The sequence below is a fragment of the Entelurus aequoreus genome, linkage group LG10 (genome assembly GCF_033978785.1).
Source record: "Entelurus aequoreus isolate RoL-2023_Sb linkage group LG10, RoL_Eaeq_v1.1, whole genome shotgun sequence".
Lineage (NCBI taxonomy): Eukaryota > Metazoa > Chordata > Actinopteri > Syngnathiformes > Syngnathidae > Entelurus > Entelurus aequoreus.
In genome coordinates this window covers 22,894,352-22,912,421 of record NC_084740.1, presented here as the reverse complement: position 1 = coordinate 22,912,421, position 18,070 = coordinate 22,894,352, and the positions used below count along the sequence as shown (strand labels likewise).

At 38.1% G+C, this 18,070-nt stretch overlaps 1 protein-coding gene across 1 annotated transcript in view; it reads left to right on the top strand.

Moving 5' to 3' along the window:
- The first annotated feature begins 2,360 nt into the window (after positions 1 to 2,360).
- LOC133659127 (neurobeachin-like) overlaps positions 2,361 to 18,070 on the top strand; it is a 601,703-nt gene continuing 585,993 nt past the window's right edge. Inside the window, exon 1 of the mRNA XM_062061862.1 lies at positions 2,361 to 3,123. Coding sequence (XP_061917846.1) covers positions 2,887 to 3,123 — 237 coding nt within the window. The 5' untranslated portion in view covers positions 2,361 to 2,886. The remainder of the gene's footprint in view (positions 3,124 to 18,070) is intronic.

Genomic DNA, 18,070 nt, shown 5'->3' with positions numbered 1-18,070 from the left:
TAGGAGCATATTTAAATGACGGGAAACAATCAACAATTCTGAAGAAAAGGAGCATTAAGTTGACCATTTCAGCTGTCATTTGATTGTTAGGTTCGCTAAGTGTATGTTTCATGAGTAGGTAGACTTTTATGAAGAAAAAAAAGTCTTATCAGCATGCAAATGCATTTTTGTGTGGGTTATATTCCTTCTAATGTAATGCCCCTAACATTTAAGAAAAAACTAACAAAAGTGACTTTTAATGCTTTTAACCTTGAATTCATTAGTCAGAGCATCACCTACATTTCACCCTTAGAGGTTTAATTAACCTTAACAGCCATTTAATATCTCAAAAAAAAAAAAAAAAAAAAAAAAAGCCAACTCAGACCTCATTTCAGGCTTTGGTTTTCAAGGTATCATTTGTCTGAAATAAAAGTACACATAATAAGCTCCGTGCTGCTGCAAGGCAGGGACTTTGATATGAGAATGTAGTCAGCCAACAGATTTTATACACACCCACATATATATATATATATATATATATATATATATATATATATATATATATATATATATATATATATATATATATATATATATATATATATATATATATATATATATATATATATATATATATATATATATATATTTTAACAAAAGTATTTGGCCACCCATTGAAATGATCAGAATCAGGTGTCCTAATCACTTGGAGGAATTATGGTGTGGGGTTGTTTTTCAGGAGTTGGGCTTGGCCCCTTAGTTCCAGTGAAAGGAACGTTGAATGCTCCAGGATACCAAAACATTTTGGACAATTCCATGCTCCCAACCTTGTGGGCACAGTTTGGAGCGAGTATTCAAACACGACTGTGCACCAGTGCACAAACTAAGGTCCATAAAGACATGGATGACAGAGTCTGGGGTGGATTAACTTGACTGGCCTGCACAGAGTCCTGACCTGAACCTGAAACCTTGTGGACAGCCTTCCCAGAAGAGTTGAAGCTGTAATAGCTGCAAAGGGTGGACCGACATCATATTGAACCCTATGGGTTAGGAATGGGATGGCACTTCAAGTTCATATGTGAGTTAAGGCAGGCGGCCAAATACTTTTGGCAATATAGTGTATATACGCACACACACACACACACACACACACACACACACACACACACACACACACACACACACACACACACACACACACACACACACACACACACACACACACACACACACACACACACACACACACACACACACACACACACACACACACACACACACACACACACACACAGACTTTTACTGGGTTCATGTGGAAGAGTTTTCAGATTCTAATGGAATTGTATGGCCATACTCCTGAAGTAAGGTTAGTAACAGTAATCACAGGACCACTACTGATTAAGGTCAATATATAGTTCTCTCAATTTTCTTCATCTAAAATTGTATTTAATACATTTCCTAATAATCTAAATACTACATCAGTCTGAACCAGACTTTGGACACCACTTGTGCACCATTAAAATGTTGTAAATGTACATCATTCAATGCAGTTGTAGGAATAGACACCAAACTAAATGGAGCCCGCGTAACACAGTTTGAGAATCCTTTGTTCTCAAGTATATTCTAGTTTAGCTCGTTTTGTATCTGGTGGCATCTTTATTCCTGGCCTAATTTACACCCTACAAATCAAACAACCTACAGGCTAACCCTGGGGTAATAAAATATTATGGGCTGTTAAACAGGATTCCCATCTCTATCCTGGGAGTAATAGTCCATCTCCTCACACAATAAGAACCACAACCATAGCCATCTAAACATGATGGCTACCACAGCATAAATTAGCATAAATTAGCAGTAAGCTAACATCATACATTAAACTTAGACTTAGACAAAATTGAATGATCAACAAGGGAAATTATTCTGATCCACAAGGGAAACTGTTATTAGCACTAAGATGGTCAAACAAAAAAAACGTACTTTCGTATCTTGTTCTTTTTTATCGATTTGTATGGTGTTGTTTCTTGTTTTAAAGCTTCAAGCAGCATGTTTTTAGCAAACCGGAAGTAGGAAGGTTTTTATTTTATTTTATTTTATTTTTTATTGAACAACAAACATACATTTGTAATGCACACAAAAGTCAAGGCACTTTCAACATCAGCGAAAAATGTCATGGAAAGAAAACAAAAGCAAATGCAGATAGAGTATTAATAATAAAACATTTTTTTTTTAAAAGACAAAAAGGGCTACCTAAATCACTTTAAATGTTTTTAAAAAACATATCAATTTAAGGGATTTTTGTACTCTTAATCATCCTCCAAGATTTGATTGATGATTTTTAAACTATTAAGCCAATTATAAAATGTAGGCCTTACTTTCATAAATCGACATTTAAACCCGAAAGTAAGAAGTTTTGGTTGGATCCAGACCGGAAATTAGATGACGTCACAGTCACAACAGGTGTTATGATTAAAGCGAGCCTGTTCCTCAATAATCAATCACCTAAATTAAACATTTTGTTAAACTTTTAAAGCTTAATTTTACCATGATTTGAAGCTATTTATGGATTACATTGACTATTCGGTGCTACAAATTGAAGTGAATGGAACCTGAAGCGCCGGACGCTTCATAAAGCAGCCGACAGGGGGCGTGAAAAGCAACACCGACGCATTGAGTGACATCCAGCTGAGTGGGATGGAGCACGGTGCGGGTTAGTTCACCGACTGGCACCGGCAGCATACTCCGGACCCCCCAGGATTGACAGACCAGGCTTTACGCAGTGGTTCCTCCCCACGGGCTTTCTCTCCTCTCTTCCCGGTACTCTTCTGGAGCTCCGCCGGGACATTGTCTGAAAAGCAGCGCCGGACGGTCGCTCAGCTCGGGTGGACGCCACCGGCGAAACGAGGCACCATGCCGGGCTCGGTGCCCATCACATGCCGACCACCTCCGCCAGGTCACAGGCACCACGCAGCTCCAGGCGCAGAAACAGCAGCGATGTCCGGCGCAGGTTCACTGGTGCTCCCCGCTGGCATCATCGACCCTTCTGTGCCAATTCGTGACATTAAAACCAAATTTCTCGTTCTCACTGGACTAATTCAAGCTGGAGAGGTTAGCAACCGAGATATAGTTGAAACTGTCCTTAATTTGGTAAGCCATCTTCTTTTTTTTCTTGCTTTTTATAAGTAAATGTGTGTTTTGTTGTGTTATTGCAAAAACAATACACTCAATCATTTATATTAAATGTGCCAAGAGGGGTAGAGTGAATATTTAAACATAATTTGCAGTTCTGAGTGATGAAGGCAAATGATTATTCATTTTCAACTTTCACAAAAACTTTCTTTTTACAGGCAAATTTAACAATTGTGCCAAATACTCTAATCTTCTCCCCTCTGGACACTTTTGTGACACAAAATTACGTGCACATAAAAACTGCTATTAAAAAACTGCTATTAAAACCTCAGACATTATACACTATATTGCCAAAAGTGTTTGGCCACCTGCCTTGACTCACATATGAACTTGAAGTGCCATCCCACTCCTAACCCATAGGGTTACAGCTTCAACTCTTCTGGGAAGGCTGTCCACAAGGTTGCGGAGTGTGTTTATAAGAATTTTCCACCATTCTTCCAAAAGCGCATTGGTGAGGTCACACACTGATGTTGGTCGAGAAGGCCTGGCTCTCAGTCTCCGTTCTAATTCATCCCAAAGGTGTTCTATCGGGTTCAGGTCAGGACTCTGTGCAGGCCAGTCAAGTTAATCCACACCAGACTCTGTCATCCATGTCTTTTATGGACCTTGCTTTGTGCACTGGTGCACAGTCCACGCTGGAAATCACTGAGCCCCTAAGAGTGGCCCATTCTTTTACAAATGTTTGTAGAAACAGTCTCCATGCCTAAGTGCTTGATTTTATACACCAAGTGATTAGGACACCTAATTCTGATCATTTGGATGGGTGGCCAAATACTTTTGGCAATAAAGTGTATATTTGACCTCTCCTTCCCCTTAAATATTTTAAAGTTCTTTACAATTGCTTGAAAATGACTAAATATTTAGTCCTTTCAAAGGCAGAAATATTTCGTTTTTACAAAAGTGTTAGTGAGGGAAAAGTAGATAAATTAGAAATACAAGGCTTTTAGGAAAAAAAAAGAAAAAAAAAGTCCGTAGGATTGCCACATTGCGTCAATGGCTTTCTAGAACAGCATTTTGTTACTTTTACGTAGGGCTAGGTATTGGCAAAGACTTCACGATACAATATGGCGATATATTGCAATACAGTGGTACCTCAAATTTACGAGTAATTTAAGATACAAGCTGTTTCCCAGCTTATTCTTATGCTTCAAATTGTGGGCATAATTGGAGTTAAGGACATTTTTGCCACCAGTTAATGTAGTTTTTGTACCAATGTTGTGCCGTTTGAGCAATAGTGTGGTATATTCCTATTCCTTGCTTAGTTTACACAAGAACTAAACATACGTTTTGAATAGACAGTTGACATGCTCATTTGAAATCCTGCCCACCAACCAACAGAACTGAGAAAGTTAGTGCGACGGAAAGGAATCGGGGAAACAAACCATTAAATATGTTTTCCCGATCAGAAGCTCGCTGCAGCACTGTCAAGTCCGAATCGCACAAGCCGCAGCCAGCCTCTGCAGCATGCAGTCACACATGTCCAAACGATAAACATTTATCCATTAAAATATTGAGAAGCTGCAAGTGACGTTTGCTATGTTTCAGTTTGTTCTGTCGAGGCCTGACTCAACAAATTGGATGGATGAGCATTACCTATGGTACACAAACATACCTGAACAAATCGCTTGTTGTCAATTCACTTCTCCGGTCTGGCACTCAGATACATCCGTATGAAACATAAACAGCAATGTTCTAGTTCCTTCTGTTAGATGACGGAGAAGCAGCCCATAGGGTACACCTACAGCAGTCTTTTCTTTCTTTCTTTTAGTTTATTTCGAACATGAACACACTTACAGTATAATACATCACACAATTTCATATCATTTCACTTTACATCATGTCCGAAAAGGAGTAGGAAGAATCAAAGCTTATTTAGTCCTACCCCTTTCCCACTTCAGAGCGTTTACAATTATATAGAATCATTTGCTGACCTTTTTATATAATAAAATAACATCTGTGAATTAGTATACACAACAGTTTTGTAATATATATTGAATTAATTCAGTCATTATTAACATACTGAGATGAAGAATATCTTACTTTCAATAAGGTTGAAAGTATTTTTCATAATTCTTTTTCTTTGTACTTTGTAAGCACTAATATTTCGAACAACTTCTTCAACATTGTACTAATATGATTCAGTTTAACTTCTTTACTTAATCCATTCCATAATTTAATTCCACATACAGATATGCTAAAGGTTCTAAGTGTTGTACGTGCATACAAATGTTTTAAATTATTTTTTCCTCTAAGGTTATATTTCTCCTCTTTAGTTGAGAAGAATTGTTGTACATTCTTTAGTAGCAGGTTATAGTTTGCTTTGTACATCATTTTAGCTGTTTGCAATTTTACCAAATCACAGAACTTTAATATTTTTGACCTTATAAATAAAGGGTTTGTATGTTCTCTATATCCAACATTATGTATTATTCTAACTGATCTTTTTTGTAACACGGTTAACGAATGTAGTCTGCTCCCCAAGGTAAAAGCTGAACAATGATATTACATTATATCTTATAACTACTGTAGTTGTTTGCAGTACACGTTATTGTAATGTTTTTCAAACTATATTTCATATCTAAAAGTTTATTTTTTTTCCAAAAAGGTATATTACCATATTTTTGGGATCATAGGGCGCACCGGATTATAAGGCGCACTGCCAATTAGTGGGTCTATCAGGTCTATTTTTATAAAAAAAAGACGCAAAAGATTATAAGGCGCATTAAAGGGGTCATATTATGATTTTTTTTTTCTACATTTAGAACATTTCCTCGTGGTCTACATAACATGTAATGGTGGTTTTGTGGTCAAAATGTTGCATAGATTGTTTTACAGACCATCTTAAGGTCTCTTTTAAACGTCTCTTCAGGATGCGCCGTTTTGTGGGCGCTCTTATTTACGTGGCTCCACTTCGACAGCGTCTTCTCCCCGCCATCTTTGTTGTACCGGTAGTTTTTAGCGCTTTCGTAGCGAGTCTACTGACAGATGTAAGTTAGAACTGTATGCTACTGTATATTAGAAATGGCAACGGCGGAGAATGAATGCCCCATAACAAGAGGATAGAGAAAAAGAAGGAGCTTATTGACTATGACGCGGGCTTCATTGGCGTGTGCAAATTTTCGGGACTTATGCAGATCCTAAATACACAACAGCAGGAACCAATACGTAAAAAGTTGGTTTTGCATAATGGGTCGAAACAAAACGCAGATAACATGTCTCTTAATAGGTGCCATTTTGGCGTCCTTACACACACCATAATAATACCCGCATGTTGAAGCATAGCGCGTCTGACTACGATAGCTGTATTGCGCCCACAATCCATCAAACAGTGTGGATTTGAAGCTAACCAAAGTCATAAAAAAACATTTTGGCAGATTTTTGAGCGCCATGTGTAATATCCTCAATGAAACATCAACGTTTTGGTGTTGCTTGTTAACCTGTACTTGCCAGTCATTTATTGAACAGAGGCCGTCAACCACATGTATCCTATATGGGTGACTGCCATCTAATGGTCACACTTAGCACCACACCATGTACCAAATAAAATTGTTCAAGGTCGGTAAGCACAACCAGAAATAATCTGTACATTATTATGAAGGGTTATAAAGCGCACTGTTGATTTTTGTAAAAATCAAAGGATTTTAATTGCGCCTTATAGTCCGAAAAGTATGGTACATTTTAACATTGTGTTTTGGAGGGCCATGCACGGATTAAATTAATTTCATTTCAATGGGCGTGGCTGATTTGAGAATTTTTCTGATTTACGAACGCAATGTACTCGTAATTTGAGTTACCACTATATATTGAGATATTCTACATAGTTTACTGATACATTTTAAATCCAATCCAATTTGTGTGTATATGTACACTAGAAGACCGTACTAATTCATTGGACAAACTGAGTCATAAACAATATAAATCAAATGATCCATTTCTATTTACTGCAACATAAACTAGATCATGCTTCTTGCCATTGCCACTTAAATGTAAAAAAAAAAAAAAAAAAAAAAAAAAAAAAAGCCCCTACTTTAACTCTCGACTTCTTGTACTGCCTTGTTCACCACTAACCTCACACAGCGAGGTTGCAGTACTGCGATACTTTGCAGAGCTGAGGTGAAGAAGTTGTCCTTGAGTTACAATCGGTCCAAAACATAATTGGAAAAAAATCAATATTATATCGTTACAAAAAGTATCATGATATACAGTATATACAGTGCCTAGGGTTGCAACGGTAAACGGTATTAAAGATAACTTTGGTAAAACTCACGATTAGTATTATCATTTAAAAAAAATATTAACGAAATACTGTAATGGATAACTGCACTGTGATAAATTCATGGTCGAGTGGTGCCAGCTTTCTACCTTAATTTCTAACATGAAATCAAGCGACAGTAATGTCTTTCCCATTTAAAAAAACTACATACCCCAATCTAAATGTATACAAATACATTAAAGTCTGAGCAACTAAGATAGTCAATTATAAAGACTGAACCTACAAGCTGTGCTCTCCTAGAACAGAGTGATTGTCTTATACTCGAAGCAAAATGAGACAAAGTTGTCTTTACGATGAGTTTAAGGGTGAGCACATTCAATAATACCGCGATAATAATAACGTGATCATTTTGGTCACAATAACCGGGACATTACATTTTCATACCGTTTCATCCCTAATAGTGCCATATTGATATTTTTCCCCACTCCTTTTACGCTGTATTGTGTGGCAAAGTTCTCTTCTGCTTCTAAAGAATTAACAGACTGCAAAGCCGAACAAAGCAAACTGTAATGTTTTACTGTATTGACATAACCTTTTAATGGTAGCACGTATTTGCTCTGGAATTGTACAGTCATAACTTTGTGCTCCCTTGCAAATTGAAGTCTTTGCTTCATCGATTCATGAGTGGTTTTCACAAGGCTTCACCAATCCCTTGATGTTTTTTGGAAATATTTAGTGTCGCTCTCAAGCAGTCGTCACTTTTTATACTGTTGATTGTTTTCAGCAATCGATTTTCACTTCTAACCTTCTTCTTTTAATGATGTGTTGGACAATCCTTTTACTTGGTTATCTGAACTTGATCGAGGCGCAGTATGGACGTTTCAAGATAACATTCTCAGGCTTAAAGTACCTGTAGAGTGGAAAAACAAGTTGACTTTATATGCTCATTTGTGTTTCGTTGTATCCATGAAACCATATCCAATTTTATTTAAAATCCGCAAAGTATGTAAACGTACCGTCCAAACATCACAAAATGCCACAAATTCAGTCAGCCATTTTGAATATTCCGCTTCGAATATCTTTGGCAATTTCCATAAATTCTAAGTCAGTGCAATACTGTTTCTGCACTCTGACCATGTTTTTAGATCAGTCCTACTGGAAATACGTAAACATTGGTAAGATATGTGCTGTCTATCATTCACAATCCTTTTGAAAGAGAAGAACACATATGTTTGGCTTTTGTGATGCATTCAAAAATCTTAAAAAAATAGCTAACATCTAAGTCAACAGATCGAAAACATCCGGAAACGGCCAACAATACTCCATTTACATGTCGTGACCTGAACATTTTAAAAATATGAGAGACTGACCATTTTAGCGGCACATTGATAGCAGTGAGCTAACGCTAGCTTACGCTGCTATTGTTGACACACTAAGCCGGCGGCTGCTTATGCTCTGTCACAAACTTGCTAAAAGTAAATTCTATATTATAATTTATGCATCTCTGTGGCGAAGGACCGAAAGGCTGGTCGACTTTGACATCCCCCGAGATGGCAAAAAAAGACACAAGAGATGCTATTTGCGGCACCTTTTTTTAACCCTTCGTGAGGATTGCGATTGAATCTTTATCTAAACGGAATTACGTGAGCGTTTTTGTTTTATTATGGGTAGTTTGTATGTTTAGCACCTAGTAATGCTGCTGTATCCGTTTAGCACTCGTCTTATAAAACTTACCGCTCATCCTCTTTTTGTTCAGGCTCAAAATGCTAAAGTTCTGGATCAACATTTGTCCAAAAGTAATTGTTATTGGCTCTCACATAGTCTGCTTGATTAGCATTGTTGTTGATGGGGACGGGCTCTGTGGTTCTTCTCGCTTCGTCACGGATCACGTGAATGACTTCCTCATTAACTGTCAAAATGGCTCGGGAATCTCCGTGAGATTGATACTATTTTGGTCATATCTACTGTACTAATTCGCAAACTTTGGAAGTCTTTTGTGTCATAAATCAGATGTATGTGATAATAGCTTCAATATAGAGGCAAGTTGTTTATCCACTCCACTGGTACTTTATTGTTGCCAGGAGTGATCCAATAGAACAAATTTGAATCGGACATTTTTAAATGTCTGTTTTGAGCATACAGTATTTCTTTATCATGTATGCACACCTTAGATATGTTTTTATTTTTTATTTTTTTACATTATCCTTCTTTGTCAGCAATGTATTGTCAAGAAGAAAGATTCTGAATGCATCTGTCAGGCTCTCATCTGGTTTTCGAATTTTTCAATCTGCTTGCTTTTGCTCCACTGTGTACATCAAAGTTGTCTCTCGCTCCTCATCTTCCTTCTGCATGTTTGCCTTCCAACGTAATCCCGTTAGGTGTAATTCATAAAGCCACAAGGCTTTAATGGCGTGTTCAATTAACAAGGGCTTGTTAGCTCTTTGACACGGTTGACTACACCAGGGTAGCATGCCTATAATTTCTATTCACTCCACCAAATGAAAAAGCATTCTGTATTCTATATAACATCACAACGGCGCGTAAGTAATACTTGCTATTGTAAACAGCGCAGTAGAGCAAGATGAAAATTAAACATGCGGTAAAATTATACCGCATGCTAAATTCAGGTTATTTTTGAAGTTGAAAGTAAGTCTGAACATCATAAAAGATCCCTAACCGTATCTCATGGGGTCCAATTTGGCAAGTATTAGATGGCTGTTTTCTGCCCTTTTCCCTTAGAACACCTAGAAAAGATCCAAGTCTGCATATTTTTTTTATTTTTTTTGTAAAAAGTTGTTTTAATGTTGTGGCTTTGAATCCAAACATTGTCTTTAATGTTCTTTGAGTGGGAATTCCAATCTTCTGTGCACAGATAATACGTTGGGGCACTTAAGGCTCCAAATTACAAGCATTAGAGAGGCTCATCTAGTTATGACTCAATGATGGATTGGCTATTTTTTTACAACATCATGTCAACTCAAAGGCATATAATGGCCTAAAACTATGTTCTTCTTTGTGGCCTTATTTATTGCTTAGAAAATACTCCTAAGTAGTAAACATAACCTTTTTGTAAAATGCATATACAGTATGTTCATATGTGTTAATTTGAGTTTCACAGGCTGAATGCAGGTTTGCACCTCTTGTGCTAATTAAAGGGGACTGGCATAAATCATTCTCGTATAGATAGCGTGTGGTGACAGCTCTAATTAAGGCAGTAATCTTACTGCAGGTTCTCTCTAATGTGAAATTGTGTTAGATGAAAATATAAACGGAATACAATGATTTGCAAATCATTTTCAACCCATATTCAGTTGAATATGCTACAAATACAACATATTTGATGTTCAAACTGAAACATTTTTTTTTGTTGCAAATAATCATTAACTTTAGAATTTGATGCCAGCAACACGTGACAAAGAAGTTGGGAAAGGTGGCAATAAATACTGATAAAGTTGAGGAATGCTCATCAAACACTTATTTGGAACATACCACAGGTGAACAGGCAAATTGGGAACAGGTGGGTGCCATGATTGGGTATAAAAGTAGATTCCATGAAATGCTCAGTCATTCACAAACAAGGATGGGGCGAGGGTCACCACTTTGTCAACAAATGCGTGAGCAAATTGTTGAACAGTTTAAGAAAAAACTTTCTCAACCAGCTATTGCAAGGAATTTAGGGATTTCGCCATCTACGGTCCGTAATATCATCAAAGGGTTCAAATAATCTGGAGAAATCACTGCACGTAAGCAGCTAAGCCCGTGACCTTCGATCCCTCAGGCTGTACTGCATCGACAAGCGACATCAGTGTGTAAAGGATATCACCACATGGACTCCGGAACACTTCAGAAACCCACTGTCAGTAACTACAGTTGGTCGCTACATCTGTAAGTGCACGTTAAAACTCTCATATGCAAGGCGAAAACCGTTTATCAACAACACCCAGAAACGCCGTCGGCTTCGCTGGGCCCGAGCTCATCTAAGATGGACTGATGCAAAGTGGAAAAGTGTTCTGTGGTCTGACGAGTCCACATTTCAAATTGTTTTTGGAAACTGTGGACGTCGTGTCCTCCGGACCAAAGAGGAAAAGAACCATCCGGATTGTTATAGGCGCAAAGTTGAAAAGCCAGCATCTGTGATGGTATGGGGGTGTATTAGTGCCCAAGACATGGGTAATTTACACACCTGTGAAGGCGCCATTAGTGCTGAAAGGTACGTACAGGTTTTGGAGCAACATATGTTGCCATCCAAGCAACGTTACCATGGACGCCCCTGCTTATTTCAGCAAGACAATGCCAAGTCACGTGTTACATCAACGTGGCTTCATAGTAAAAGAGTGCGGGTACTAGACTGGCCTGCCTGTAGTCCAGACCTGTCTCCCATTGAAAATGTGTGGCGCATTATGAAGCCTAAAATACCACAACGAAGACCCCCGGACTGTTGAACAACTTAAGCTGTACATCAAGCAAGAATGGGAAAGAATTCCACCTGAGAAGCTTAAAAAATGTGTCTCCTCAGTTCCCAAACGTTAACTGAGTGTTGTTAAAAGGAAAGGCCATGTAACACAGTGGTGAACATGCCCTTTCCCAACTACTTTGGCACGTGTTGCAGCCATGAAATTCTAAGTTAATTATTATTTGCAAAAAAAAAATAAAGTTTATGAGTTTGAACATCAAATATCTTGTCTTTGTAGTGCATTCAATTGAATATGGGTTGAAAATGATTTGCAAATCATTGTATTCCGTTTATATTTACATCTAACACAATTTCCCAACTCATATGGAAACGGGGTTTGTATATCAATATGTGGTGTTCTTTGATATGATATAGTTATACTGCCCAAAAATGGTTGCTGCTTTTGTCAACGACTGTCATGGGCACTGACAACACACGACCTCCTTACTTACTACCTCCTTACAGGGAACCCACAAACCCAATATTCAAACAGTTAAATTTATTAAAATGTCATGAACTGGCAGTGTATAATATCCTAAAAATAATGTACAAAGTACATGTAACAATTCTACCAAACATTAAAAACAGATTTGCAAAAAAGAAAATAAATATAATCTGAAAGGAACCGAGATCTTTAATTAATCTAGATTTAGAAAAGTGATAATGGAAATAAGTATTTAAATCAAAGGTGTTAGTTTATGGAAACAATCTTGACAGTGGAATAAAACTATGTAAACATATTTCTGCATTAAAAAAAATAAAAAAGTTATGACTGTGAATAATTATTTCTTCATTATTGGTTAATTGTTGTAAAATGAAAATATGGCTTTGTAGTCGCCAACATTGAAAGTCAGTTGTATTTGTGAACATAGCGGGCAAATTATATACATTTTTTACTTATTTTTGCTCCTTTTCATTCACATTTTAATTTGTTGATTAATTCATTTTTATTTAATTCCTTTATTTGATTTTTTTTAATGAATGAAATGTATAAATGAACTGAATAGCGTTGGCTGCAAGCTGTGAGGTAGTCAGGGTCAGAAGTCCAATTGGTACAAGTTCCCTGTCACCTCCTTGCCCACCTCCAGCTATAGGACAAAAGGTTCATTTCTGTCCGTTAAGGTTCATTCCATACTAGTATAGCCTATTATATACTGTAGGTCCCCTAGGAAGCTGCTTTTACAGTTCTGAAAGATGGAAAGCTACATGTATGTTTCCATGCTGTGGAGGTGCTGTAAGAGCAGCACCGCCTCGTTAATGAGCCCCTAAACACTGTAATACAGCTGCTGTGCAAGTACCCATTGGCATTAACTGCTTGTCATTTCACCACACCACACGTACATTTGATGGGACGGGCTCATCTAGCTAGCGGTAGGTCTGAAGTGTCATCTTTGTCCATGAGGGAGAAGGTTTTTTCCTTCGTGATGTCTTGAAATAAACAACTTCTAAAGTGTCTAAGTGCATCTTCTATATAGGAAGTAAACAGAGATTATAGATTTTTCTCACATTGGTGCTCATAAACATGCTATAGGAAGGAACAGCTATTACTATTATAACATCATTAAAAGTCACTTTTTCATTAGGGCTGCAACTAACGACTATTTTTATAGATGACTAGTCATTGACTATTTTAGCGATTAGTCGACTAATGGGATTATGAAGCATACACCTAATGAGTGGCTCTAATACAGTGTTTTTCAACCACTGTACCGTGAGATACAGTCGGATGTGCCGTGGGAGATTATCTAATTTCAGCTATTTGGGTTCAAAATATTTTTTGCAAACCAGTAATTATAGTCTGCAAATTATGTGTTGAGTGTCGATGCTGTCTAGAGCTCGGCAGAGTAACCGTGTAATACTCTTCCATATCAGTAGGTGGCAGCCGGTAGCTAATTGCTTTGTAGACGTCGGAAACAGCGCAAGGCAGCGTGCAGGTAAAAAGTTATCTAATGCTTTAACCAAAAAATAAACAAAGGTAAGTGCCTCTAAGAAAAGGCATTGAAGCTTAGGGAAGGCTATGCAGAACGAAACTGAACTGGCTACAAAGTAAACAAAAACAGAATGCTGGACGACAGCAAAGACTTACTGTGGCGCAAAGACGGCGTCCACAATGTACATCCGAACATGACACGACAATAAACAATGTCCTCACAAAGAAGGATAAAAACAACTGATATATTCTTGATTGCTAAAACAAAGTAGATGCGGGAAATATTGCTCAAAGGAAGACATGAAACTGCTACAGGAAAATACCAAAAAAAGAGAAAAAGCCACCAAAATAGGAGCGCAAGACAAGAACTAAAACACTACACACAGGAAAACCGCAAAAAACTCAAAATAAGTCATGGTGTGATGTGACAGGTCGTGACAGTACACCTACTTTGAGACGAGCTATAGTGATGCATGCTTGGTTATGGTTTAAAGTCATATGCAACAATTGCGACAACGACTTTTTACTGTCAACTGAGTTTCATTTAATGATTTCTGCTGGTGGTGAGCCTCCTGGATTTTTTCAACGCAAAAAATGTGCCTTGGCTCAAAAAAGGTTGGAAAAGCACTGCTCTAATATATAGCCATCGGCTCGTGACTGTAGCTCGAGATATTTTTAGGCATGTGTTTTTTATCAATAATATCACTCAAAAATATGTATTTAAACTGTAATTGTGCGTCTACTGTGGTAGCTTGGTGCTGCAGGGTATTCCGAGGTGCTGCGAGTCGGCCAGTTGTTGGGGTAGCGACCTTGTGTGTCAGCATGTCTGTGATCTTCTTTTAATTCTTTTTTTAATTTTTTTTTAATAAATTTAATTATTTATTTATTCTTATTTTTTAAAATATATTTTATTAATATTATTATTATTATTATGTATTTATTTATTTTATTTATTTATTCCCCTACCTCAGGGGGGGGACTCGGTGGGGCGGTTGCTGGTTGTTCCATCTCCATCGTTGGGGTCCCTGTGGGTGGGGTGGGTGGTTCCTGTGGCCCCGTGCTGGGTGGTCCTGTGGCGGCCGGCTTGGGTGGGGTGGCCGTGGGCTGGCCTCGCCGCGCTCTCCGGGGGTGGGGGCCCTGTTGCCGGTGGGGCGGGGGCGGTCTTCCCGTCCGGTTGCGGGGGGTCTCCGGGCCCCTCGGGCGGGGCGTCCCGCCTTTCTGTCCGTGTGGGGTGTGGTCTCTCGCTGGCTTGGGGTCTGGCTGCCCCCTGCTTTTCTCGTGCCTTGTCCTCTGCCGGGTGCGTCTGTCTGCGGCCTGCTGCTGGCCCTTGTGGGCGGCGCGGTGGGCCAGTCTCTGGGGTTCCTGTCGCTGTCCGGCTTGGCTGCGTGGGGGCGGTGGCCCCTGGTTCCCTGGGCACCACACCTACTGTTTGTGGGATGGGCTCTCGGGGAGGCTGGGGCCGTACTCTGGCTCCCGCACACACTGGGAGTCAAATGTATTTTACATGCAAATTCACATATATTCACACACATACATACAGACATACATAGGTACCTACGCTCCCACATACATATACAAATAAATACAGTACATATTTACACACTCAAAGTTCGTACATCCACACGCACATTCATTATACAAACATACTGTATACACATACTGTACATATACGTTCACTGTAAAAATATACATATACACATACTGTACATATACACTCACTGTACAAACACACACATACACATACTACACGTATACATTCACTGTACAAACACACACATACATATACTGTACATATACATTCACTGTACAAACACACATATACACATACTGTACATATACATTCACTGTTCAAACACACATACTGTATACACATACTGTACATATACATTCTCTGTACACACATATACACATACTGTACATATACATTCACTGTACAAGCACACATATACACATACTGTACATATACAAGTACATATGCACACATACACTCATGCACATAATCACATTTCATCAAACATATATTAACGTTGTTGCCCTAGGGTAAACTGGGTATAACACATGGCACACTGACAAAGCTTAACCTATTGTTACTATAACAATCTACAAGGTTAATGTAGGTTGCTTCTCTTTCTTCCCCTCCATTTTTCTGCATTCTTTCGTATCTCAAGTTATCATTATGTATATGTATTGTTGCATTTGAACAATTGTATTGTTGATAATAAAGGTAAAGTATTGGTATTGTTTATTATCAATAGCACTATTTCTATTGGTATTCATATTGCTCCATTTTTAGTGTAATAATGCTCATTGTCATTTCTGTATTTTTTTTAAAACTTTCGCTAACTGCTTATTTGCTATTACTTTTACCATCATATTTGTACATGTCGTATTTGCTGATGTTGCTCTGTTGTTGTTGTGTTTGCTGTTGTTGTTTTTGTTTCTCTGTCTAATCCCCCTCTTGTCCCCACAATTCCCCCCTCTGTCTTCCTTTTTCTTTCTTTCTATCCCCTCCTGCTCCGGCCCGGCTGCACCAAATGATAATATAAATACATTTAATAAAGTCAAAATACAAGTAAGGCAACAAGAGAAGTATCCTACACTTCTCTTTTGTAAAGTAAATCTGAACAGCCGATATGGGCATCTACATCTGCTATATGATTTGCCCGAGAAGCTAGGCAGGACATTATTAAAAAAACAAAAAACAAAAAACAAACAAAAAAAACAAAAAAACCTGTAATTGTGCAGCTCATAAGGCTGTTACAAAAAAATAACTATTAAACTTTTGCCCATTTAAAAATAAAAAGCAAGGCCAGGTAAAGTGATGCTCTTTTTTAAAAAAAAAGGTCAACAAAGAGCAGTCAAAATAGCTTTGGTGGTGTTTCGTTGTTATTGCTGCTAACTAGCGTCCTCAAAAAGAAAATAGCTTTTGTGATGTTGCAGGTTCATTTTGAAAGTGCAATGGGCGTCTTTCCGTCAGTTGCTAGGACTGAGCGTTACCATGCAGCAGGTGATGTGTCGGGAACATTGGCACAACTTGTTTATAAAGTTTAGCTTCTTTACTGGGATGCTCACTCGTCCATTAATTTAACTGCTAACGTTGTCACTGTTCCAATAACATAAATACTATCTATAATGTTTTGTCATGTCATCGAATTGAAGGCAGGCTGAGTTGTAAGTGAGGCACAAAGATTGTGTATTAGATGTAAAAGGTATCACTTGTTTTTTTGTTGGCAAAACTGTTGCACTGAACCACTAGGAGGTGTTGTTAGAGAAGAACAAAGCTTGTTTATTGTACTTTATTTTCATTTGCCAAACAGTTTTTTGTGTTTCATATTGATACAAACACCATGTTTTTTTGACATGTGTTTTTCATTCCACAAAGTTATTACTTTAATAACCATTCATGTGACATAGCATTTTGTTAATGTTTTATGGTGTTTAGTTAATTCCTATATGACAAATTTATGCTCAAACTCTCAATGGATCTGTCCCGATACAGCCTGTACAGGTACATGTAAATGTGTGTACATAAGTTAAAGGCCTACTGAAATGATTTTTTTTTATTTAAACGGGGATAGCAGATCTATTCTATGTGTCATACTTGATCATTTCGCGATATTGCCATATTTTTGCTGAAAGGATTTAGTATAGAACAACGACGATAAAGATCGCAACTTTTGGTATCTGATAAAAAAAGGCTTGCCCCTACCGGAAGTAGCGTGACGTAGTCAATTGAACATATACGCAAAGTTCCCTATTGTTTACAATGATGGCCGCATGAAGTGAGAGAGATTCGGACCGAGAAAGCGACAATTTCCCCATTAATTTGAGCGAGGATGAAAGATTTGTGGATGAGTAAAGTGCAAGTGAAGGACTAGTGGGGAGTGGAAGCGATTCAGATAGGGAAGATGCTGTGAGAGGCGGGGGTGACCTGATATTCAGCTGGGAATGACTACAACAGTAAATAAACACAAGACATATATATACTCTATTAGCCACAACACAACCAGGCTTATATTTAATATGCCACAAATTAATCCTGCATAAAAACACCTACGTGTTTGTTATGCTAGCTCCTAGCTCCTCTGCTAGCTCCTAGCTCCATAGAACGCGCCAATACAATTCAAACACCTGATCAACACACACAATCACTCAGCCCAAAAGACCGTTCACCTAACCCAAGGTTCATAAAGCTTATATATTTTTATTTTTTATTTTTTTATTTTTATAATGTCCTGCCCAGCTTCTCGGGCAAATCATATAGCAGATGTAGATGCCCATATCGGCTGTTCAGATTTACTTTACAAAA